The 26,566-nt window shown below is 30.2% G+C and overlaps 2 protein-coding genes across 3 annotated transcripts; one reads left to right on the top strand and one right to left on the bottom strand.

Annotated features, from left to right (window-relative positions):
- The first annotated feature begins 5,787 nt into the window (after positions 1 to 5,787).
- On the top strand, positions 5,788 to 10,720 carry LOC114176197. Its single transcript, XM_028061153.1, has 6 exons — positions 5,788 to 5,974; positions 7,070 to 7,199; positions 7,313 to 7,371; positions 7,455 to 9,245; positions 9,557 to 9,717; positions 9,869 to 10,720. The coding sequence occupies exons 2-6, from the start codon at positions 7,100 to 7,102 to the stop codon at positions 10,476 to 10,478; spliced, it is 2,721 nt and encodes a 906-aa protein (XP_027916954.1). The 5' UTR covers positions 5,788 to 5,974; positions 7,070 to 7,099; the 3' UTR covers positions 10,479 to 10,720.
- A 1,366-nt stretch (positions 10,721 to 12,086) lies between these two features.
- Positions 12,087 to 20,205, bottom strand: LOC114178769 (AMSH-like ubiquitin thioesterase 3). 2 transcript variants are annotated; one of them, XM_028064854.1, is made up of 14 exons: positions 19,867 to 20,203; positions 19,194 to 19,258; positions 19,005 to 19,080; positions 18,689 to 18,889; positions 18,360 to 18,448; positions 17,519 to 17,624; positions 17,166 to 17,209; positions 16,503 to 16,833; positions 16,264 to 16,353; positions 16,104 to 16,166; positions 14,843 to 14,917; positions 13,874 to 13,936; positions 13,279 to 13,331; positions 12,087 to 12,553 (listed from the first exon to the last, which is right to left on the bottom strand). In XM_028064854.1, exons 1-14 carry the CDS (start codon positions 19,963 to 19,965, stop codon positions 12,373 to 12,375), a joined length of 1,536 nt encoding a protein of 511 aa, XP_027920655.1. In that variant the 5' UTR covers positions 19,966 to 20,203; the 3' UTR covers positions 12,087 to 12,372. The 2 variants fall into 2 exon arrangements, with proteins under 2 accessions (XP_027920655.1, XP_027920656.1); XM_028064855.1 differs by lacking the exons at positions 12,087 to 12,553; positions 13,279 to 13,331; positions 13,874 to 13,936; positions 14,843 to 14,917 and adding an exon at positions 15,294 to 15,713 and having other exon boundaries at positions 19,867 to 20,205.
- Between the last annotated feature and the right edge of the window lie 6,361 nt (positions 20,206 to 26,566).

The raw sequence follows: 26,566 nt of genomic DNA, 5'->3' as shown, positions 1-26,566 counted from the left end.
TAAATAGTTTAGATTACATATTTATAATTGTAGATCATTTAACTTTAAATATTTTAGATTATCGTCACCTGACCAAATAATAATTAACATGGATCAAGTCTAATAATAATTAAATTTGTAAGGTGCATCATATGTTTTGTGACGGAGGTTAGATAACCAAATAAATAATAATTAAATTTGTAAAATATATTAATTATCATGTAATGGAAGTCAAATAAATCAAGTTATAATAAAATCTAGTACTTTGAACTACCATATTTTTATATAAAAAGTTACACATTGATTATTAATTATAATTTTTGACCTAACTATAAATACAGAAAGTTTGATTTCTAGTAAAATAATGGAGGAGGATATTGCTGCAGTCAAATGAAAAGTGTGCTCAATTGTTTTTAATCCAAGGATTGTTGAAACATTGTCTAAACTGGCTACCATTTTTTTTTTACTTTATAAAGAATATTTTTGAGTTTTGTATAAGCTAAAAAAAAATGGTGAGGTATTACTCTAACCTAATATATCCGAAATTTACATACAAAGGATAGAAATCATTACAATTTTTTATTTTAACACTAGCCCATCATTTATCCTATTTACTATTTTTACCATAAAATGCAAGTCTTGAACAGAAAGAACTGAATTGAATTTATACAACATTCAAATAATGAAAACTTTACTTTTATTATTGTTAAGATAAAAGAAAGAGACAAAATATGAGGGTGATGAATTAGATTTTACCTAATATAGTGGGGGCCCAAACTGCAGGCCATTTCATACATTGACACGAAAGCATGTCTCCATATCTCCAATCACTGCTGCAGATACACACATATAATATAATAATAAAATAATAATAATAATAATAATAACATTACATGTTGCTTCAAACTTAGTATGATTTTATCTCTCATTACGAATCAACAAATTAAACTCTTAATTTCATCTCTCAAAACATTCATCCATGAAGCTATTTGGTTTCTCCTTCAACTTGAAACCTGCAATAAGCAGTGAAGATGGTGCAAAGAGGTTTCACTGCCGATACTGTCGCCGCCAATTCACAAATTCTCAAGCACTTGGAGGGCACCAGAATGCGCACAGGAGAGAACGTGCTAAGCTAGCCCAGTTCAAATACCTTCTCAATCTTCGACAACAACATGGCCATAGGTTCAAACCATCATACAACATCGGACCAAAAGGGTCTTTGGTTCCTCATCCAAATCTCTCACCCAACGTTAGTGTTGGTAGTGCAACTAGTGCAGCTTTGTTTCAATTTCATGGTGCAGGGACGCTGCTCCTGCAAGTTCCAGCGCGTGACCATGACGTGGTGGATGTGGATCTCAACCTCAGACTCTAGCTTCTTCCTCACACAACTTTAACTCAACTTCCCTTTGTACCAGGTGAGATAATTAGCCCATACTTTTTTTTCTTTTAGGTCTTTGTATAGTACCTTTCTTTGTTTAAGGAAACACATAGCTTCCTCATAATTACTTCTTTGTACAAAATTTCCAAAAATGTTGAAAAGAAGTGTGAATGTTATAGCCATTGTAAATTATGTTAACAAGTTTTTTGCTTTCTTTTCTTTGTGAATCACTGTCTGGCTTTTTAACAAACGGGCTAGCTGCTACTGAGGGTTTTGGACGTACGTGATTCTGAGGATGGGAACGTTATGACTATAAGATAGATTCATCAGTGTCTATGCAGTTTGATTTTCCTTTACAAGTTTCCAATTTTGTTTCTGTGTTGCGTCAAAGTTTGTAAATTTCCTGTGATTAATTATATATAGCTTAACTGTCATGGTTTTGGATTTGAAATACTTGCACCAAGAATAATATATCTCTCTCAGATACACATCCTCTGCTGTTATTACTACCGAACAGTGGAACCAAAAGATGAAAATGATTCGTTAGATATGTTGGGAGAACGAATTGGTGAATTAGAAATTACTACTGTTATTAGTGTTTTATTCAGATTGTACGGTTGATAATCTATGTTAACCAGAATTCTCTGAGTATAGCTGCGAGTAGCTTTTCTTTTCTTTTATGAGCTATTTATGAACATAAATTCTATTACTTTACAATTCACTCTTCTTTTTTTCATTTCTCTTTATATTTTTCAAGGTACTTAATCTATCAGAAAACAACTTCAAGAATAAATTCGCTCCCTGTTCCTTATGATTTCATTATCTTGTATGAATGCGTGCGTCTTTATCTATCTATATGAATGTGAGAGTGTATATATGCACTGATGTTATATAATATACTCTTTATTTTAGATACTTCAAAATATTAGGGTTGTAATTTATTAAATAGGATCAAATTAAAGCGACGAGACTTTTAAACCTAGGAAACCTAGATGTGGATACCTAGATGTGGATACAGACACAGATACGACACAAACACAGAGATACAACAAAAAATAGGATACGAGACACAACATGTACATACATATTATTTTCAAACTTTTAATTAACACATTGTAAATTAACATATAAATGAATCTAATTTATTTATCTAATATAAAAAAGTGAAAAGTAGTGATTATATAATACTTTTTTCTTGTTTTTATAATCATAATAGAAATTTATGTGATAAATTTACAAATTTGTGAATTTTTTTTAAAAATCATTAAATTTGTGGTTATTAATATTATGTTGGAGTCATGTCAAAATTATGTTAAAGATAAAAAAAAATGTCTTTCAAATTTAATATTTTACTAATACGTGTCTGATACATGTCGGACACGGGACACACTCATGAATAAGGTGTGTTTGTGTTTCATAGTTTTAAACTTTTGGAGACAATTATAGAAATTTATTCTTATATTATAAATTGAATAGATACCCTCAACTCTAATGGTCAGTGTATGATTATATTATAATAGTGAATATAGTCTAAAATCACGTTCAGACAATGACAATTAACATGTGCGCGCTTCAATAAAACCCTAATCGATGTTGATGAAAAAAAAATACTATTAACATCGACAGAAGAATAATCTTTACATACTTCAATAGAAAAGGTTAAAAAGTGTTAATAGAGAAATAATCTTAACGGGTAAATAATTATAATATTAGTTAAAAAATTGTCCTAATTAATATCAACTAAAAATATTAACTAAAATCAATTCAAAAACAGTATGATATCGATATCACTTTTGCTTGAAAAAACCCTAACTGATGTTGATGAAAAAATAATTTTAGCTTATATTTCAATTAATCTTAATCGAAAAACAAACATTGATAAAAAAATCAATAATTAATAATTCGAATATTGGTAAAGAACAAAAACTTGTGCAATTTATACTCAAGTCTCATTTCTTAAGCTTGAATTATTATTATTATAATTTTTATTTTGCTAAGTCATTCTAGTAAGCAACTTTTTCAAGTCTACATCTACTTTCTCTCAAACCCACTCAATGAAATATAGAAAATGGTCTTAATATTTTTAGAAGCCAGATATGAACTTAGCTTGCAAAATCTTAATCATCAAGACGAATTTTCAACAAGCTTCAACCTTATTTTTGAAGCCAAATTGAATCAAGGTTTTTGTGCACGTTCAACTCACTCAAACTCGTCCCATGAAATATAGGGTTTAGGCTTTCAATTTTGGTCACGAATTAAATATAACATTTTAGCTTAATCTAATTATGACTTGATTTACATTTTGGCCATAAAATTGGGGTTTGATTGAACTTTAACAGCATTTTATTAATTCTTAATAAGACTTTAGATTTTGAATTAAATTTTCAACATAATTAAATTTGAATTTTCTTAAAATTTTATCTAGATTGGACCTAAAAATCCCATTATATAAACACTTTAAAACACCTAAAATATAACAAAACAAAGGTATTAGAATAAGTAGTTCTCGTTTCTTACTTATTTTTTCAAAACAATTTATAGAATGACAAAAGTTCGACATGGGTAGTATTTATTCACTATTATTTTTGTTTTAAAAAAATTGTACACTATTAATTTATTTATCTTATGAAATATACATGTGAATGGTTTATAAAAATAAATAGTATTAAAAATAATTATTTAAAATATATAAATTAGATAACAAATTACCTTGAAATATAATTTAAATAAAATTATATAAAAAATATTAGTAAAAATAAAATAAACTTTTCAAAATTCAAATTCAAATAAATTGCATTATTAAGTATAAATTTTTTTAAAAATAATCTATTTAAAAATAACTTTAATTGCATAAATTTGAATAAAAAACATAAGTTTATAAAATTAAATTGTAAATAGTATTTTTTTTATTTACTCACCAATTATTTTATTTTATCCGATTAGTTTTAAACAGTTGTTTAAACAAAAATCAATAATAACATTCTATCAAATGTTATGAATTAAATTCAATCAATTTGATTCAAAATAAATGTCCAATATAATATAGTCTATTAAGTAAATATATATTATTTTAGATAAATTATATTTTGTTATGAATTAATGTCACATTTATTTATATGATTGATCGATTGATTTGCTTTGCTAGAATTATTCATATGACTACTCTTTATCAGGAGGTATAAATATTGGTGATTTTTTTATCAGTAACAAGACATATTAAAATTGTGTTTTATCATTCTCCCTTATTAGTATTATGATCTTCCAACTAACTGAGGATTAGTGAGAGTATGTTCTCTTCAAGGACAATATTCTGTATTGTAAAATTTGAATTTGTAACCCTTAATAATACAAATATTTTACATAATAAAGTTAGATATAAATAGAACTCTTAAGACACTGCTCTTCATTATTTTTTTCTCCTAACTATTACTAATTTTATTTTATAACAAATTTAAAATTAGAGTTTAATTTTTACATATTTGTTAGTATAATTTTTTTTACATAATTAATTAATTAAAATTAAAGTAGATTTGACTATTAAATTATATAACAATTTAATACCTGCGTTGGACAATTTATTTTATTTTACAATGTATAATAGATCAATATTTAGAAATTTTGCATAAAGTTATTTTTTAAATATGAGAAAGGTGCTTTAACAAAAATCTCAATTCAATTCAGGGATAAAGATAAAAATAATAAATGGTTAAGAAAATAAAATATTTAATGATAAAAAATAAAAGTATCTAACCTGGAATAGTCGAGGGAGAATTTTTTTTGCAATTATCTTCAACAATATTGTGTGTGAAATGCACGTTAAAAGAGAAGAAATTATTGAGAATGTTTATGCATTTATTTAATTTTAATTTATGGAAATAAAGTAAATAGCCGTTTAATGTTGTAATAATTTTACTATGTTTTTGAACTATTATTGATTAAACATATGTAATAAGTGCTTTATATAATAATATTCTACTCGTGTAAATATCTATAATTCATTTTAAAATAGAGTTTTAACTCTTTCAAAAGTAACTTTATACATGTCATATCCGAAAATGAAGTATTTTAAAAGAAGAATCTAACTTAATAAATGTTATTACAAAAATTAAAGTTGAAAGAAAACGATGTTGTATCTCAATCTAAGTCTCTAATCATATTTTATATATATTCCAACAATGTTTTATATATTTTGATATTCCAATCATATTGTATATTTTTTAAAAAATAAATTAGGGTGACCTAATTTGAAAGAGACACAAAACGATGTTGTACACGTGGCAGTGAGTCAAACAACGGACCATGTTTCCGAGTTAGGAATTTGAAATGTCATCGCTCGCAGAGAGACGTTAGAAAGTTTCCCATTTTCTCACATTCAATAATGGCAAAAAGGCCTCTTTTTTTCAAACAAAAAATTTCTTTGAAAATAAAAAGCATTTAATTTCTGTTTCCCTTTACCACTAGAACGTTGAACTGCACGATCTCACTGGAGCTGGCACTTCCTTCTTCAGTTCACCTCAAATTTGATGCATTTACCCATTTCCCATGTATGCCAATTCAAACACCTTCACAGTGTTGTAGTCACCGCAATGCTTTGTTGATTCATCTCGCCTTCTCAAGGTAGGCTCTTACTCTAATGTCACTGTAAAGTTTGCGCTTTTCTTCGTTTCCTTTGATGGGTTCATGTCCTCATCTTTTACCGGCTTTTGATGGATGCACATGTCATATGTATCAGTTGTGCTGTTTTCTTTCGTTTCACTTCTGGGTTGTTCAATGGCCTCAATTTGGCTTTGTGGGGGTATCTATTTGTTGCTGTGATTGTAATTGATGAGAGTTTTAGAGGTTACAACATCACATCATAGATAAGTAATGCTTGTATATAAGCAGATGTTTCCCTTTTTCCACTATGGATGATTAAAAGATGTGAGTTTTTCTTAGATATTTATGGTCAGTGAAAAGCGTTTATTTTTTCTCCATTCATACTAGATTTTTTTTCCCATTAAGAATAATATGTTTGTACTTGATTTTAGCTCAAATTCAGTATAGGATTTCTCGGTTATTCTACGTGATCAGTTGTATCGAGTTTGGAACAGTGTGAGATTCTATTGAATGAGAAGTAAAAAATCATGGTTTTTGACTCTAGTAACACGATGATCAAAGAGATTTGATCCAATTGTGTCCTGTTGCTTTACCTTCGAAAGAAACTTAGAGATGATCATCTGAAATTTTGGTCGTTTTGTTTTTAATGTAATGATTTGCTTTGGATTGCATTAGTTAATAATCGATTGATTCAATTGTGTGTTGCTATTGAGATCGAATCATGCTTTCCTAGTAAGTCATTCTACGTTTGGATTTATGGAAAGATAAAGAATGAAGTAGTTGCTATTGAGATCGAATCATGCTTTCCTAGTAAGTCATTCTACGTTTGGATTTATGGAAAGATAAAGAATGAAGTAGTAGTAGCTGTCATTGTTTGGATCATTGAATTTCTAGGATGGAATGGAATGGAACCTCAAGGAATGTAGTTTTTTCTTGAATACCTCTTTTTTAATTGTTTATATTGCTACTCAAACAATTGAATAAACGATCTCCTCTTTTTATTGCACCCCTTTGCATTCCATCTACTTCGAAACTCATCTTAAATTTTGGTGGATTATAGATTATGTTTCTTGCTCAACTAACAGCATTCACCTTTCTTTTTGTTTCATCATTTAGCTTGAAGGTTTATTAAATTCTGCTTTGGAAATGAGAGTTCAGAAAGAAGGAGCAAAAGATGAAGGTGGCTTTTTCCACATGTTTGACTGGACCTCAAAATCACGGAAGAAATTATTTTCAACCACGCCGGGTACCTCAAAATTTGATGAGTGTTTGTGTCTCTTGTCGTTCTTGTATAAAAATTCATCGATCTATAATTGATTGTGTTTTGCTTTTGGTCTCTTTTTTCTTCACTATTGGCAGAGTCCTTGAAACAAAGAAGAAAAGTTGATGGCAACTTGGCAACGATGCTTCCCTATCTGGTATCACTATAAACTGTGCTCCAAAATATTATTTTATGTGTAATATAATGAAACTTTAGCGGTTAATTGTTTAATAATTTCAGGTGGACGAAGATGGTGAAATTGGAATAGGGGGAAGTATTAGAGATAGTGGTGATCATAGCTGTGCTACATCTGTTATAGATTCTGAAGTATGTGGAACAAGGGCCCCTGGTGTAGTTGCTAGGCTTATGGGATTGGATTCATTGCCATCTTCCAGTTTTTCTGATCCATATTTTGATAGCCAATGCATTCAAGATGTGCAGTACTGGAGGAAAAATCTCAATCATCTTCATGATCATCAGATTCTATATTCTGGAAAGTTGGTTGAAAAAGCTGAGGGAACTTCTAGGAATTTCATGGAGGCAAAGCCTCTACAGACCCGTAGCAAGCCAATTGAAAAGTTTCAAACAGAAGTAATGCCTCCCAAATCAGCTAAATCTATTCCCCTTACACACCATAAACTTTTGTCCCCAATTAAGAATCCTGGTTTTGTTCCATCAAATAATGCTACATACATCATGGAAGCTGCAGCAAGAATTATTGAACCTGGACGCCAAGCTGCTACAAAGGCTAAAGCACCTCTGGTAGAGGCTTCACAAAAGGAAAAACTAATTAGTTCATTGAGGGTTAGAGACCTTAAAGAAAAAGTGGAGGCTTCACAAAAGGGACAACTAATTAGTTCATCTTCAGAGACCTCTAGAGTTAGAGATCCGAAAGGAAAAAGAGAAACCTCTCTTAGAACTAGTAGGCTTTTTGAAACTTCTCATAGGTTGACTGAGTCTAATGATGCCAAATATCTAAAAGGACAATCTTTGAACAAAAGTTGGAATGGACTTGTGGATGCACCTATCAGATCTTCTACACAAGTAGAAGAAGATTGTTATTCAAAAAATAAAGGGAAGTCTATTTCACTTGCAATCCAAGCAAAAGTGAATGTTCAAAGAAGGGAAGGCTTGAGTTCTAGTAGTGGAAAAAGTTTAGTGGAGCAGAGAGAGCAATGTGACACTAAAAACTCCCAGAAGCCTCTGAAGGCTAATGTTCAAAAAAGTTTGCACATGAAATCCTCTGGTCAAGATGCTTCTGGTGTTCTCAGGCAGAATAATCAGAAACAGAATTGTCCAATGGATAAAGACAAACCACCATCAAAGCAATTGGTTTCCAATTCACAAGGTAGAAAAGTTGTGACTGGGGATTCTTCTGGTGGACGACATAGAAGCTCTAGTAATAAATCTGCTGCAAAATCTAAAGCTGGGCCCAAAAAATCATCAACGAGTGTGACAGACAGTGAAAAGGAGGTCTTGTATACTCGTACAAACAATTTTCCAAGGAAAAAGAGGTCTACAGACAGGGACTGGAATGATAGGGTTGTTGATAATTTATTCATCGACAAATCGCAGAAGCCTGTGCAGTCTAATGTAGTTAGTAATAAATACCAAGGTGAGGCTGAAGAAGTAAAAAAGAAAGACATGGATGTAGTTTCCTTCACATTTACCATGCCCTTGACAAGAAGCAATTCTGGTTTTGAGACACCTGGCCTAAATTCCTTGGATCAGCATATTAGAAGAGTGTTGGTTGATACTGAAACTGATAATGCAGGATACAGTGCAGTTGGTGGTGATGCCTTAGGTATTCTTTTGGATCAGAAGTTGAGGGAGTTAACATATGGAATTGGGAACTCTTGTGATGACTCTCTCAAAGCAAGGTCACCTTCCAGCACTGCACCAAAATCCAAAGATCTGGTTCCCACCCTTAATTCAGTTAACCTCTTTCCAGGGTTGCAACAGAAGAAAGATCAAGACATGATCAGTAACCGCTCCTATCTTCCAGAATTATCATCCCAGCATAGGCTTCGGGTATGTGAGAATATTTTAGCATTTGTTGTTATTATCCTTTTTCTAGCATGAATACATAATGGCAGGACTCTAGTTAAATTTCCACACTATGAGAAGTTAGGCTTGCTTACTTTATGGTTAAATTTGAAGATTAATGACTATCTTTTATGCAGTTAATGTGGAACTGAATTTGGGGTGTTGTAGTAAAATGTAACACAAGACAATTGAAAGAATCAATAGCATTGTATTGTAAAATCAGCCTAACTTTGTTTGGAGGCATAATATTCCTTATGATAAACATTGAATGTTAATCAACTCAACATATTTTACAGCTAGATAAGATGGAAGAGTGTGAGATCAATCCTATGGAAGCAGGGTTATTCAATTCAGGACAGCCGAGTCCAATATCCGTTCTTGACCCTTCTTTTTCTACTGAAAGCTGTGAATCTCCATTCAGTGCAAGTGCTTCCAGTTCAGAAGACCAAAAAAGGAGGTAAAAGTGGCATCATGAGACAATATATTGTTTCTTCTGAAATTAGTCATTTAATGAGTCAGAACATTTGATTTGTATTTTCAAAAAACAATTTTGAAAACTAAAAGCTACATACATGGCCGTGATCACTACTGACAGTATCTACTTTCAGGAAGCAAGTTGTGGGCTCAGGAAGTGGCTATACAGACTTGTTTGATTCAGCATCAGGTTGGACCATGCTAAGGAAACAATCAAGTAGATTTTCCCAAATGAAGATTGGAGAATCAAATTGCACATGGGAGTTAGAGTATGTAAATGATATATTGTGTAATGTGGAGTTGATGTACATGGACTTTTCTCTTGGCAGAGCTCGTGAGATTGTGAACCCTCATCTGTTCAACCAGTTGGAAAACCGAAGGGGAAGGTTTGAGAGTGATGGTGGTGAGTGCAGAATAAGAAGGAAAGTTATATTTGATTGTGTGAGTGAGTGTTTGAACTTGAGATGCAGACGTTATGTTGGTGGGGGTTACAAAGTGTGGGCAAAAGGGGTTGCAATGGTGAGAAGAAATGAATGGTTGGCAAAGGAAGTGTGGAAGGAAATTTCAAGTTGGAGAGATATGAGGGACTCAATGGTGGATGAACTGGTAGATAGGGACATGAGCATTCAATATGGACAATGGCTAGATTTTGAGGTTGATACTTTTCAACTTGGTGCAGTGGTTGAAGACCAAATATTTGATTCTTTGGTTGATGAATTCGTTGCTGAAATCCTGCAACTGTAACAGCACACCTCAATCGATGGTTGTGGTTTTTTTGGCTGTGTCACATTTCATTTTTAGCATTTTCTTTCCCATTGAATTGTAGTAGTTGCTGTGTGTGTGTGTGCATGCCCCTTCCTCATGGTTTTATATTTACTAGTGTTACAGTGTAAAAATTATAGTAATGGGGTGGAATTGTCTTGTTAAAAAATATTACAAGTAGATCTTTTTTCATTTAAAAATGGTATCATTTGATGCTATAAATATACTTCTATCATGATCATCAGTAAAATATCTTCCATCTGCTGAAATCTTAGTCGAGGATTGTGAAACCGAATGAATTATGACTGTTCTACAAATAAAAACTTGAAACAATTTTAAAGTAATTGAGTTCCCTAAACACAGACAAGAATTAGACAAGAATTTGATGATTCTTATGTATATATGAAAAAAAAAATCGAATTGGAGGAAAAGTGTTGATAACTCTTTCACCTTTCTTGACATTACTTCCGAAGTTACAGAGTATAAGGAAATTTCTATAGTTTGTTATGAAAACTTGTAAGTCTTAGGTCTAACTCAGTTTTTAGTCCTGAAATTCAAAGTAATTTTAGTTTTAATTTTTCTAAATTTATAAGGTTCTTAAGTTCCTCAAAATTTGAAAGAATATATATGATTTATATATAAGCACTCCTGAAATTTAATGTTTAGAAATTAAGATTATAGTTTTTTTATTTTTTATTTTAAGGGACCAAAAGAACTTTTCTAAACTTGGGTAATCAAAATTAAAATAGCCCCAAATTTAATGGGAAAATGTAATTAAACCTAATTTTTGTTTACCCCTCTACAATTTTTAACTAAAAAATTTAAAATTATTACTTTTTGTTACTTGTCCTATGTCTATAACAAACGATAGTCTATACCTAAAAATAAATTATATTATCCAAAGTGGGCAAATAAAGAGCTAAAAAATATTATTTGAATGTTCAAATAATTAATTTTATAAAGTGATTTAATTAAAATGAAAAATAGTACAATAAATATTAACACGCTTTATTTTTAATAAAATAAAACAAATTTCAATCTTAGTACAATAAATTTAACTATATTAAATTTGTTTGAATTTTGTTATTAAAGTAATTGATATAATTGAAGATATGTTTTATAATAATTATTAAAGTAAAAATATTAATATATATTAATATTTAAAAAAGACAATTTTAAATTTACAAAACAATAAGAAAAACTATAATTGCATATTAACAATAATTTTTATCTAATAAACACATGTGAGAATTAATGAACATAAAATATGTGTTCCATTAACTTAACCATTAACAAAATTTAAAAAAATAAATAAATATAGAACTGTAATTTTCTGTTTCTTATTATACTATAAACAAAACATAACAATACTAATTCTTTTAAACCAACTATTTATCCTGAAATCAATAATAAATACCCCTTCCCTTTATTGAGTTAAATTTGAAGAGAGAAAATTATAAAAGTAAATAAATCACAAACCTCACCTGAACTTTTACTAAAATGAAATAATATTGTGAAAGTTATAATTAAATATGAAGTTTAAAACAGAAATTACAATTTAATGTTCTATTTTTAATGGTAGTACCAAAGTGAAAAGGCCAACAACTATTGTATATGTTTTGTATTGAAGACTTTGAGAAATGTCATATATGGGGAATTAATTTAGTTACATTTCTAATTTCCTTCACCTGGTATAAAGTAACATATACACAACTACCTTTTCACCGCTTCACAGATATAATACAAAATCGAGGGAATGGCGATTAATAATTCTCTTCTCAATTCATAAATACAAAAGAATCCATCCACCTATACCATTGCGATCTGATAGAAAAGATGCAGTAAATCATCATTGTTGAAACCTGTCTACAGACACTCATCGGTCTCGAAGGTCAACAACATCGAACCCCATGTTAGCGTTCATATAGACATGAGAGCAATGCTCATATATTGGACTTCCATCCGAAGGCTCTTCGTGGGGATGAAATCCACGTTGTTGACAGTTACGAATTACAGAAACACCACCTGGATCAGATAGATGAAATATGCCATGTGGACTGCAGTGCCAAAATAAATCAAAATCAAAATCATCTCTTCTCAAATAAACTAGCTTATAATATTATGTCCATATTGAAATACAGCATTAGACTTATCATTTCCATTCCATTTCAAAGGTAAAACCCCTGCAGATAGTTTCTAAGGTAGAGCTTATAGTACCAAAATATCAATAAGCAGGTATCGGTTAGTCAATACATGCCAAAGACATGTTATTACGAAGGCAAAATATTTATCAAAAAACAGTAGAACCAAAGGCAATGGTTCAGCTACAAGACTGGGACTTGGGGGAGGGGAAAACTTGGGTAGAAGCAACCCTATGAGATAATTATATTTTCCGTGGATTCATCTAAATAACCCTATCGTTTTTTTAGGGCAAAGGTTAGACCAGTAAAAATGCACATCATTGATGATCTATGAATTGAGTAAAAATGATAAGAAAAAGAACTCATTCATTCAACTCATGCATATTCAGTTGATCTTTACTCCATCAATCACAAGCAAATGAGTAAATCATTCCCTATTCCAATGTAAGATCATGTGATTGGATTTAAACATGTTTTTTGGAAAAAGTTATGTAAAATAACGGTCAACACTCCGAATCTGATCAGGGTTATTATGCATATATTTCCTTGTTTAATCTGGCAATGATAATGACAAAATACACAATTGCTTCCTAGTTTAATCTGATGATAGACAAAAATACACAATTGCTGGTAAAACTTACCTAGTCGTATCTGTAGGGGCCATGACAATAGCAATTGCCTCTGGTAACATGATCTGAAACAAAGCCACAAATATACAGCGAGGTACAATTAGAAGGAAATATATGTACATTTGCTGATTGTTCCAAATTATTCTATTTAATTGAGAAAATAAAGCTAGTACTCCAGTGGCTTTACTAAAGTAATCCGAGTTATTAGGCCTTTTTCCTTCATACATTTTACCCTAATTTCTCATGCAAATCAGGTTAAAGTGCATGACATCATCAAATCTCTTGCAAATTCTTCTATTAAATTGAGAAAATAAAGCTTGTACTCCGGTGGCTTTACTAAAATAATCCAAGTTATTAGGCCTTTTTCCTTCATACATTATACCCTAAATCTCATGCAAAATAGGTTAAAATGCATGACATCATCAAATCTCTTGCATCTTTTAAAAATTACACTAACATCATCACAAGAACTCAACTATCTAGCATTACGGCCACCGTTTCTTGTCTAAGCCCCGTAGTCAAACATAGAGGGCTATAATATAACAACTGCTTAAACATCTTAATATGTGAAAAAACAGGAAATTGAAATTACAGTTGCATCTATTACCTGGTATGAGTAATGAGTGTGTAGATCCACAGAAGACATGAAACAAGTTTGTGATGGATGTGTCTGAAAAGTCGAAAGAAATAAGATAAATACCGAAACTTAAAGTTTGTAAACTTAAAGTGAGTTAAAGAAAAACAAAAGGTAAGAGCTACAGAAGGACACTAATATAGAAGGCTTGCTATCTTCAATCATATTAATATTATTACCGTACTCGTCAAAACATCAGTTAATACCTTAAGGTCATCTTTATAATAAAGATAAAAGATTTGAGAGGGTGTAGCAACTACAACAAAAAAGAAAGAAAAATCTTTGCCAAGAACCAAAAAGTAAGATACAGTTTTGACTATTTTTTTCTTTTACTTTTAAATATCTTACATCAATCAAAGTCCCAGCAGGTAAAGAGAATGCAAAGGATGAATTTCATCCTTTAATTCTTACCACTACTCATCTGCGGCACCAAGTGCATTATGTTTTTCTGCTTTCCTTAAAGAAAAAATGTAACAGGCAGAATTATTTTGCCAGAAGCGTTAAAAAAATGATTTAGCAATTGGCCTGCCTGCTAACTCTTTCACGAGGTCCTTACTCCCACCACTTTAATTTATCAAACAGCCCCCCACAAACTGCCAAAATTCTGGACTTTTTTTTCATCTGTGTAATATTAATCATATTGAAATTACTGAATAAAGTAAATTACTTATCATTTTAGTGTAACCAATTTAATTCCAAGTCTCTATCAGAATTGATGAATAATTCTTATCCTTACTACTCTAAGCATGACAGCAACAAAAATTTCTTTGGCAACTACTTTCACTTGAAATCAGAAGCCTTGAATTCTGGAGATACAAAATCAGAAAAATCAATGCTTCACATCAAGTTTTTTGCTGTCGCCATCCAGGGTAGAAAAATATTTACTCATGGATATAACTAAAAGAATGAATAAGCAACAACCGGGAGTAATGGGGCACTTACATGTATCCAACCTAAAGGAAAGAGTGATAAGCTGTCTTGAACTTCAAATATTTCTTCTTCGTTCAAAGTTGAACACTGGATATTAAAATTCAATTAGATGCTGAATAAAAATCAGACAGTACAAGAAAAACTTAACTGTGAAAACAACAGTTCTTTGTTTCTACAAAATAGAACGAATACTTGATAATGTGCTACATATATTAATATATAGAAATCTTAAATTGATTCTCAAGATTGCACAAGTTAGACATTTTATAAATTTTTTTTAATATAAACTGTCAGCCCTTCAGCTTGCAAAAGAGTAATTAAACATAGTCTTCTACTTTATTTTCCAGTGTCATTTTGCACCAAAAAAGACTAAAAGTAAACGATGTTTTCAAAAGTCAGATACTAATGAAGGATTTTTAAAATCTCGGGCACTGAAATGACATTTGGAGTTTACTCATTTATATAGAGTGGAAATGAGTTATACCTTTTCATTTGTAATGAATACAATCAGTATCTCATTTTACAATCTCATAGAAACCCAGGTATTACATATGAAAATTGACAAACCCCAATCACACACATTACAACCACGCATTCACTCTCTCAAACATAAAATATGTAATGGAAACACCGTAAAACAGTGTTTGCTTCCTCACTGCCCTGAGGCCCAATTCATCAATCAAATTATGCCAAGCTTACTTTCTCCTTGCATTTAGCCCAACTCAACCAACCTTATACCCTTCTCATCCTTTTTTCTGCTATGTAGGCAGTCTGCTATGATATGCAGGTTATTAGCTTTAGTGTTTCCTATCCAGCCCATATAATAACCACAGACTTTCTTCCTATCATTCTTCACGTACAACTCAGCAACACCAAGGGATCTCTACCACAATCATTAAAAGTCAAAGGTAACTCACTAAAATTGACTGAAGAACCGGCTGTTTGTTCTTTAAATAAGTGCTAATAATTCTAATTTACAGAAACATTGGAGGTTCAAGCAGCTTTTCAACTCAAATGTTGGTTGAAGCAGCTTTTCAACTTAATATTACGAAATTATCTCAGATACAAATAGTTACCAATCATGCAGATTCACAAATCACCACATCTGTGCAACACAACCTCACAGCAATATTAATGTTATATTTTGTCTGTCAGGATATAGCTGGAGTAAGATGAATGAAAAAAGTTAAGCTTTTTACCCATGGAATTACAATGGACGGAGTATAATAGCTTGTAAAATAAATTAAAAAAAGGAAACATGACATCAACTTACCGAGTCTGAGGTTGATTCCTGCTTTGGGATTATAAGTGTCGTGATATGGAATACCCTGTTTTTCTAGAGACATTCAAATTGCAATTACAAAAACTGTTAAAATCATCATCCAAGAGATTTTCTGAAACTTGGAAGCACACAGAATAACAATATCTCTTACCAAGGATCCTGCAAGAACACCACATGTCTCTAAGTTCTTCCGTGTGTTCTGCGAAGCTAATCTCAAAAAATCTTCCATCATTTTGACAGGCTGCAACATAGACTTAAGGTGTTATAACTTTCAAAGAGTATAAGAACTCAAGAGCCAAAGCTCACACAAATAAGAAGTCATGATAAAATGACCAACAAAATCCAAGATATAAGTCACACAATTCAACTACAAAACTAAAAAAGGCTTACAATGTGTAGGTGTTGATATGTTGTTGGACCAAGTCCAGAATCATGAGAAGATTTAGCTGGTCCCGGTCTTGGATCTGCAACTTTTGAAGGAGGAATATGGGCACATTCTGGGTGCACCTGCGCAAGAACAGGAGGTGGCAAAGGTTGCTTGATGTTGAGCGATTGTAAGGGGTCCTCCCTTGATTCAGTTACAACAGAAGAACCATACTCAACAGAAGGTCGCGACCATCTTCCATCATCCAAGGAGAGAACTGAGTCCATGGTGGATGTAACTGGTCCTTGATCGCTATCTTTAATTGCCAGAATGTCATACAGCCCAGTCTGATTCAGGCTATCAGTGTGAATAACAAAAAACAGTAAGTGTGTGGGATGTTTTATATTTTAGAGTTACAAACCTAAACACAGCACGCCTGAGAACAATATTTGGCATTCAAATTTCAGCATTTTTCAGTCAGATGCCACCACAAACTCGCAATGAGAAAAACATTAAAAAAAGGGAAAATAACACAGTTTTAAAAGAATAATTGACTGAGATTGACAACAAAAGCACCAATAATAAATAGTAAAAACATGAAAATTATGCAATTTGAACAGCAAAAAATCACGAACATGAAACAAAAAGGACATGGAACTCGATTTCAAATTAGGATACGAATGTCAAACCTTGAATCATTCACGTGTGTGAGATCACTGCTTGGATATTGAACCTGCACATGTCCAATATCAATATTGACAGAATATATGAAAAATATATCATAGTATCATTATTGTATCTTAGATTATCTCCTTAGATTGATTCCTAATGTTTCCTTATATATCACGATTTATTTCCTCATTTAAATAAGGATTAGACTTAAAGCAGACATGCTTTGTATACATACCATCACAACATCTTACAGAGTATTCAATATCTATTCTGTTGTTTGCCCCATCAATATCTAAAACCCTATATTTCAACAAATATGAGAGATAATCCATGTTAAGACAGCACAAGGACAGTCACACTTCAATTATACCTTTATTTCTGCACTAGGACCAAGCCATTGCCCCCTAAGGCCATTTGGTCCTAAAAATGAGTGTCTGGACAAAGTCTCCTTATTTGGAGCAGGTAGACTAAGAGATCTGCGCAATCAAAAGAATAATAATCACAATTCTTCTTTCAATATGACATCCTTCTTTCTTTTGAAATATCTTGAAAATGTTCAAGAAGCTCCTCAAATCACAAGGATAATAAGAAACGTATATCTCACTGAAAAACATAAGTGTGCTGAATGAAAATCGCACAAGTGAAATAGCATTTAACCAATCAGAACATACGAATAAATCATTTGAATTTGGTCCAGTCAGATATGGAAGCAGTAAACATAATATCTTCTGCCAACCTATAACATGAAAAAATAGTTAAAACAAAACACTCTTATTCTTTATCTTGTATGCTTATTCTTTACTCTTTTTTTTGGGTGGGAATGGGGAGAAGTAGACAGGAAGGAGTGTCAGCTTTTAATCCTGTAATATTACATCCATTTATAAAATTCTACATATAAATGCACAAAAGAAAAATCAATTGCAGACATAAATGGAAGCTTAGTGGGAATGGGGAGAGGCAGACAGAAAGGAGTGTGCTATTTAGCCTGGCAATATTAAACCCACTTATACGTATAAATGCACAAAAGAAAAATCAATTGCAGGCAAAAAATGGAAGCACAAAGAAAGAAAAAAGAAGAGCAATCTTAATTCAAAATTCAAAAAGAAGCCCAAAAGCACTCACTCATATAATTGATTTGATACTATTAGTAAACCAAGTGTAAATTGTAGAAATATCAAAATAATAGAATATGAATAGGTAGAAAAACTTACAGTTTCTGGAACTGCTTATCAATAGGCCTTGAATCTGATGATGACATACTATTGTAATTCCATGAAGAGTGTGAACCGACTCCAGAAGGCTGCAAATATGTTGGGGAAAAAAATGACATCAATAAACAATCTGAACAGAAATCAAAAACACATTAACGCAAAAAAAAAAAAATTAAAAAATGGGACAAGTAATCAATAAGAAAATTCTAAAACAAAATTTTTAAAGCATTTGGTGTTGTAGCTAGTTGAGATACCATGGCAACGATACAAATAGATTGAGAATTTTCGGTATCCTGATATTTATACTAAAATATTATCTGAGTCCTCACCTGTTTAAAATCCACGCTCAAGTTATTACTTTTATTGACAACTGGCCACTCCAAAGATGAATTTACAGAACTCTGCAAAGCCTTATTGAAGCCATTTTCCTCGGGCAATGGAGCTTTTACATGCAAGTCTTTTAATTTTTCCACCCGGCGTTTAAACTCAGGCTTCAAAGATTCAAGCTCATCCAATACAGGTCGTGATTTCTGTAATGGAAAAATGATAGACAAGAATAACAGGACCAAAAATCAAATATACGAATAAAAAACTAAAACAAACACCCACACATATACCCTAAAATGTGGCATGGCCATTTCTCACCTTCTTATAAGCTGCTCTTTCATTGGGAGGCGAAGCATGATAATCTCGATGATATGGTATAGTTTCAGAAACCAAACTTGAAAAAAGATCATCAAAAATAGGAACAGTGAGGGAAAAAATGTTAACTCAAATTAACTGCAATCTAACAAGTCCACCGTAATGAGAATCCATGAAACTTCCATGTTTTACCTTAAAAATCTAACGAGTATGATGTACAAGTCAACTACATTATTCTCCTCCCTGTAGATACTTGCCTGTAGACAGAAAAAAATTCAGTAATCACGACAGTGGCAACGTATATACAACAAAGTTTAAACTGTTCTACTTCCACACAAAACTCAGAACTAGTTCTAGTGCAGGGTAGGATAATGAAGTTAGCAAACCACAGTTATTCCCAAACAGTTTCGAGATTGTGTACTAGGGCACCAAACAAAGCACAAGCACTCACGCAACATACTCACCTTCATTTGTCATTATTCATTTTTTGCTCTATAATTTTATATCGATTTTATACCAGTTTGATGAGACAAGCTACAAGATGAACAAGTTCTGGTCACATAAACACATCTTAATTGAGTAATGTATCATTGATTGATAACTAGGGCTATAAACAAGCCTGTTAAACTGATCCTAAATAGCAAGAATTTGACACACGGTCAGAAACACGAGGTGCCGCGAGGTCTGAAGATTCTCCTTCGCACATGAATTCGTTAATTGTAGGTAGCGAAACGGTGATGGAGAGTTTCTAGAAACAACGAAAGGATCCTATTGCGGTAGGAGAAAGTTCCGGCGACGATAATCTTGCAAAGCCCTAATGCAATGAAGGACGAACGAAAAGCATTTAATAGAAGGAGCGATTCACCTGCTTGAGGAGGCTATCGGCAATCCGATAGTAATAGCGGAGGGGAATGCGATTATCAACGTCGATTTTGCGAGCGATGGAATCTAAGTCGAAGGTCATCTTCTCCGACAAGGAATGCCAGTGCCACACGCTTCTTGCGAGGGATGAATCAAACCCTCTCTCTCGTGCACGGTTCAGAAAGAACGAAGGAAGACGAAGGAAGGAGCAAAGAGCGCGTATCGTGTGAGTCAAGTCGTTAGATTAAAGTGAGTTTCCAACAAGAGAGAAGGACTGGGTTCGACTACTCTTCTGGTTTAAGATCTTTTAGGTCCCAACGTTACACGACATAATGAGGTGGTAACAAACACAACAATTCTTCTATATTTTATGATGTATTCGATCCGTTTGCTTGAGATAAAAGAAAAACAACCATGGCAGTAACTTGTGCAGTTTGGATAACATTTTTAAAAACTAAAACTCATAAAATATATACTTTCATATCATAAAATGAAATTAATATATTAATATATATATATATATATATATATATATATATATATATATATGTATTTACATCTTTTATACTTGTTTATGTATTTAACTAGTATTTTAAGTTATGTAGTATAGGACAAATATTTATTTTCTGTAATTTAAATTGATGAGTAATAAATATTTGTAAGTATTAGTAAACTGAGTTATTTAACTTTAGCAATCTATCAAATCCACTAAAACAGATTATCTAAGATAATTAAAAATATTAAATAGTTTAATATCTTATTGGTTTGGATCAACTTCAGAATTTAAACTAATTAGATTGATTTACCAATTAATTTTTTAAAATGTTTTATTTAAGTATAGGCCAATTAAAATATTTTATACTTATTTTCTTGTTTAAATAAAGTAATTGAATTTTTCTTCTAAAATAAAATTTCATCTCAAAATATTAAATTTTAAAATTAAACTTTTGAAATCTGTAAAAAATTAGTAGATGTGAAATTTTCATTTTCTCTTGTTTCATTGAATTTTAGATTTTAATAATTTAGTTATTTGAAATATTTACTAAAATTTTTAAATTTTTTTTTTAATATTTTCATCCAAACTACTCAAATGATTTTAAATTTACTGAATTACTTTTTTGAAATTTCCACGTCTAAACATACAATTAAAGTTTTAGTTTTAGTAAATTTAATCTGAATTAAATCAATTGAATCTAATGATTGATTTAAATTTGTAATATATTCTTTTAATATTTTTATTTTTAGAATATAATCATATAGTTTTTTATTAGTTTATGAAAGGCAACAATCAGTGATAAACTTGGTGTTTATTTTATTTAATGCAAAATTATGTATTGTTTAAATAGTTTTTTATATTCTAGTGTAATTGCATCAATTTATCCGAAACTATTAAACCTAATCCTAATTGTGTTGATTCGGTTAAATTTCAAATTTTAAAAATATTAAAATCAATTTGTTATCAACCTTTAATTAACGAATTGTATTTTTAAAATGTAAAAAAAAATGAAAATTGATAACCCATATTATTAGACTTCTCAAATTATAATAAATAATCATTATCAAGTTTAGTAGTTTTTAGTAAATTCTGTTTAATTCAGATTTATTTAAAAGAAGGAGAGAAAGTGTAAAAGTTTTATTGGAAAAAGAATATAAAAATTATAAAATAAAAACAGTGGTAAAAGGATCATGTGTATACAATGGTAACACTTGGGTTGGTGCATGCAAATATCGTGTCAAATAATGCTTCATCAAATGACATTTTGTCTCTGTTCATCCTTCGATTCACGTTGTTCAGGCTTTCGAGGGTGTAATGGACCACAAGCTAATGTAGCACTGCTAGTTGGTGTCATTGGGCTGTCTAGCCCAAGCCCTGAAGCATCCAATTGTCCCTGAGGCCCATGGAAAATGTACGGACCGCCCAGTTTGTTCCCTCCTTCCATTAATCATTTCATAACTTTAACATATATATAATATCATTTAATTTATTAAATTAAAAACATTAATTAATTAATTTAAAATTCAAAAATATTTACATAATTAAATATACTTTTATATATATAAAAAATTACGTACGAATCACAAATCATATTCATACGTAATTACATACATATAATTACCTAATAATAATAAAATATAATTCATGCAAACACTCTCTCATGATTTTGTTAAACTTTTTTATCACCAGCAAAAGGTAAATAAAGCTTTAACGAGTTTAAAAAGAATAAAAAAGCATTACCTCTTGTAGAAACAATTGGGTCGTAGATAATCTCTTCCGGTTGGGGGAATCAACCTAACTAGGGTTTTTAAAATTGAAAATTTTGGAAACCTGCAAGGCGCAAAAGTAATTGAAGAATGGATGCAATTGGTGAAAAGCAAATTTGTTGACTATGAGCTTTTGTTGGACAAAATAAATTCAGGTTATCTTAACGATATTAAGAACAAGATCTAATTTTTATTTGCAATGACAATAGAAACTTCAATTAAATTTCACAATATACTAACAGTCAGAGTTATTGTTTTTAATTTGTATAAATTAAAATTAAAATTAATAAGAGACTTTAATATTTGATAAATAAAAATAAAAAATACATATCACAAGAATTTTTAGTTGACAATAAATTAAAACCACCCAATAAATAAATATTTTAAACAAAGAATAATACATTACATAAAATAATTAAAATTAATTTTAATTTTCATCTTATTAATAACCAAAACACTTTATTGATAAAAATGATAAATAAGAAAACATGAAAGAAGTAAAAACAAGGCTTAAATATTTTTTTCATCATCACTTTCGTAATTTTTGTTGCGGATGGTCCTCATTTTTACCAAATATTTTAAATGGTCATCATTTTCGCAATTCGTGTTTAATTTAGTTCTTTTCTGTGACGCCGTTTAAATCAGTAACGGAATATTGTACAGGTGGCACTATTTGTATTACATTGTATTGGGGTATATTACGTGTATTGTACATGTGTAGTAATTAGATATTTGGGCATAAATAGGTGAGCTAGGGTTTATCTAGAGATGGCAAATAAACCCGTCCCCGTGGGTATTGCCCGAACCCGTCTCCGTTTTGACGGGGAATCCCCGCATTGACTGGGTATGGGTATGGGTATGGGGAATCCCCGACTTTTTCAGTTGGGTATGGGGATGGGTATGGGGATGTACATATACCCGCCATAATACCCGTCCCCGCCATATCTCCATTCTCGTTTAAATTATTAAAATATTCACAATTAATCAAGTAACCCCTATATATATATATATATTTTTTTTTCTATTTTTTATTTCTTTTAATTATTTCATTTGTCATGAAACTCATTCTCATCTCCAATATATTTTTTATCTTATCATAACCTTTATGTAATTATGTTAAAATGATGTATGTTAATTAAAAAAAAAATTATGCCTCACATTTGAATATTTATATTATTTTTTAATATTTTTATTTATTATAAATTTTTCTTTCACATGAGAATATTTATACTCTCAATTTAAGATAATATAAAAAAAATTCTTTACTTATTATTATTATTAATTTTTGTTTAATTTGAAGAACTCTTTTGTTTCATTAAAATAATTTTCGTTATTTTTCAACCATTAATTATATGTTAATATTTGAAAAGTTTTCTTAATTCTCTAAGATATTTTTCGTCTTATCATACCTTAGTTATACATTTGATTTCCTTTGTGTGATTTTTTTCGATAGTCTCTCAAATTATTTCTAAAACACACATTTGTTAGTTTTTTAATATTTTTATTTATTTTTTTTTATTTTCATCATGTAGAATAATATTTCGATATATTCTATCTAATTATTTTTTATTTTATAACTCATTATTAATCATAATGTAATTTTTTCACTTTAAATTCTGTTTGAAGTGGTTAAAATTATATATATATATATATATATATATATATATATAATGATATTTAGGAATAGTATATGATAATTCATTACAAGAAAAACATGAAATGGTGACTGATTTAGTCAGTAACCCATATCAGTCACTATTTTTCGTCATTGGTGGTAGTAGTTGATTTATTGTTTGAATCAATGACTAAATTAGTGACCGATTCAATGATCGAATCTGTACTTGATTTAGTGACCAATTTAATTACTAATTTATATGTAATTTAATGACAAATTTTTTGGTCACTAATGATATTTCTATTTAATTTTAACCACTTCAAACATAATTTAATAATTAGTTCTGTAAGGTATTTTTCATTTTATCATACCTTAATTATACATTTGATTTCATTTGTGCGATTTCTTTCGATAGTCTCTCAAATTATTTCTACATTTGTTAGTCTTTTAATATTTTTATTTATTGTTTATTTTCATCATGTAGAATAATATTTCGATATATTCTGTCTAATTATTTGTTATTTTATAACTCACTATTAATCATACTGTAATTTTTTCCACTTTAATTGTATAAATAACTTTTATTTACTACAATATAAAAATTTAATGTAATTGCTATGAATATTTTTTTGTCACTATCCAACATATATTGAAGTTCAAAAGATACAAAATCTATGTCAAAATTTTATTATTATGTTTATTATTTGTTCTTTGTGTCATTTTGATCAAGTGATGTATTATAACTTTTATTAGTGTATAAAAAAGAGATTCATTATAATTTAAAAAATTGAAGTAAACAAACATTTAAAATATATTTTAATTTGAATATTTGTTTTCCTTTTATTATTATGTTTATTATTTATTCTTTGTGTAATTTTGATCAAGTGATATATTATAACTTTTATTAGTGTATAAAAAAGATATTCATTAGAATTTAAAAAAATTGAAGTAAACAAACATTTAAAATATATTTTAATTTAAATATTTGTTTTCCTTTTATATTTTTTTGAAATATTTTTTAATTTTATCAACTAAGTTCATCAATGTTGTAGTTTGCAAATTTAACAAATGTTTTGGTTCACATGAAATTTTATTTGGTATTCTAATATAAAATGTAAACAATTATAATTTATTTTAAGGTATTTGACATCGAAGAAAATCCTCCTAATATTGAATATTTCATAATATTATGTTTTCTTTACCGTAATTTTTTTTCTTTTATAAAAATTAATATTGAAGTAGTTAGAACACGGGTACGGGTATGGGTACGAGATTATACCCGTTACCCGGTGGGGATGGGGATGGGAAAAAAGTTTGATACCCGTTGGGTTTGGGTATGGGGATGGGGATGAATTTTTTATGCGGGGATGGGTATGGGATAGCGAAACCCGTCCCCGCCCCGCCCCGTTGCCATCCCTATTTATCATTAAACCACCAACATTGTACGAATTGCTACAACACTGTTACCTCTAACGATTACAACTAGAGGTAAAAGAAGAAGATTGGACCGTGACATGGGATTGCAGGAAGAACAAAATTGCAACAACACAAATTGGGAATGGAGGAAGAAAATTGCAGCAACTGACCAACTGCCCAACAATTCATTTTCAAAACCCTAACTCACCTATTTATTCCCAAATATGTAATTACTATACCTGTACAATACACGTAATACACCCCAGACCCCAGTACAATGTAATACAAAACAGTATCACTTGTACAATGTTCCGTTACTGATTTAAACGATGTCACATAAAATGACTAAATTAAACACGAATTGTGAAAATGAGGACCATTTTAAACATTAGGTAAAAATGAGGATCATCCGCAACAAACACTACGAAAATGAGGACCATTTTAAACATTTGGTAGAAATGAGGATCATCCGCAGTAAACATTACGAAAATGAGGACAAAAAAGATATTTAAGCCTAAAAACAAATAAGAATTAAAAAGAATCTAGTGAAATAAAATCAATAAAAAAGTTAAAAACAAGATAAATGAGAATAAGGGTTAATTATGTTTTTGGTCATTTATTTATACAGATTAGAAGTAGTTTATTTTCGAAACTTTGGCTCAATTTAGTCTCTAAACTTTAAACAATATGCGGATTTAGTCTTTTTAACCAAATTTTGTTAAGTTTAATTGATATTTCAATTGCATTTCGTGATAGTTTTTTAGCTAACGTTGAAACCAAAATGTGTCAAACGGTATAAACAACTCAAACAAACTTAACAAAATTGGATTGAAATAACTAAATTCACGTATTTAAAAAATTAAGTAACTAAATTGAGCTAAAATTTTGAAGATAAAACTAATTTTAATTTTCACTAAAAAGTGGAGTGAAAAAAAATAACCCTAGTAAACACAAATATTTTTAATATTCTCTAGTTTTTTTTTATCTAATAAACTTGATTATTTTTAAATATAAATAAAACAATATGATAAAATATGATAAATATAGTAGTTATTGTTACTGAATTATCATTAAAAATTCAATATAATAATATAAATTTTATTAAATGCATTATATATTATTAAAGCAGTATTATAAATATAACTAGAGAACAAAATATTTAAGTTTTATACTATTCCATCCCTAACTATTCCTGACCCACCCACGTGGCTATCAATAAGTCATTCCATTAATGAAAGTTACATTACAAATATCGGCATTAAAATAGTAAGTAGGCAGGTGTTTGGTAAATGCTTAGCCACTTCTAAGGATAAATCAAAACAAAGGCCAATGCATGAATATAAGCATTGGTGTGTTTGTTTCCAGATAATTACAGCTGCATGTCCTTTATAAAATACGAAAATTTATGTGA

Source organism: Vigna unguiculata, chromosome 3 (assembly GCF_004118075.2).
Source record: "Vigna unguiculata cultivar IT97K-499-35 chromosome 3, ASM411807v1, whole genome shotgun sequence".
NCBI lineage: Eukaryota > Viridiplantae > Streptophyta > Magnoliopsida > Fabales > Fabaceae > Vigna > Vigna unguiculata.
The sequence above is the reverse complement of the archived record's forward strand: the minus strand, read 5'-3'. Positions and strand labels throughout refer to the sequence as shown.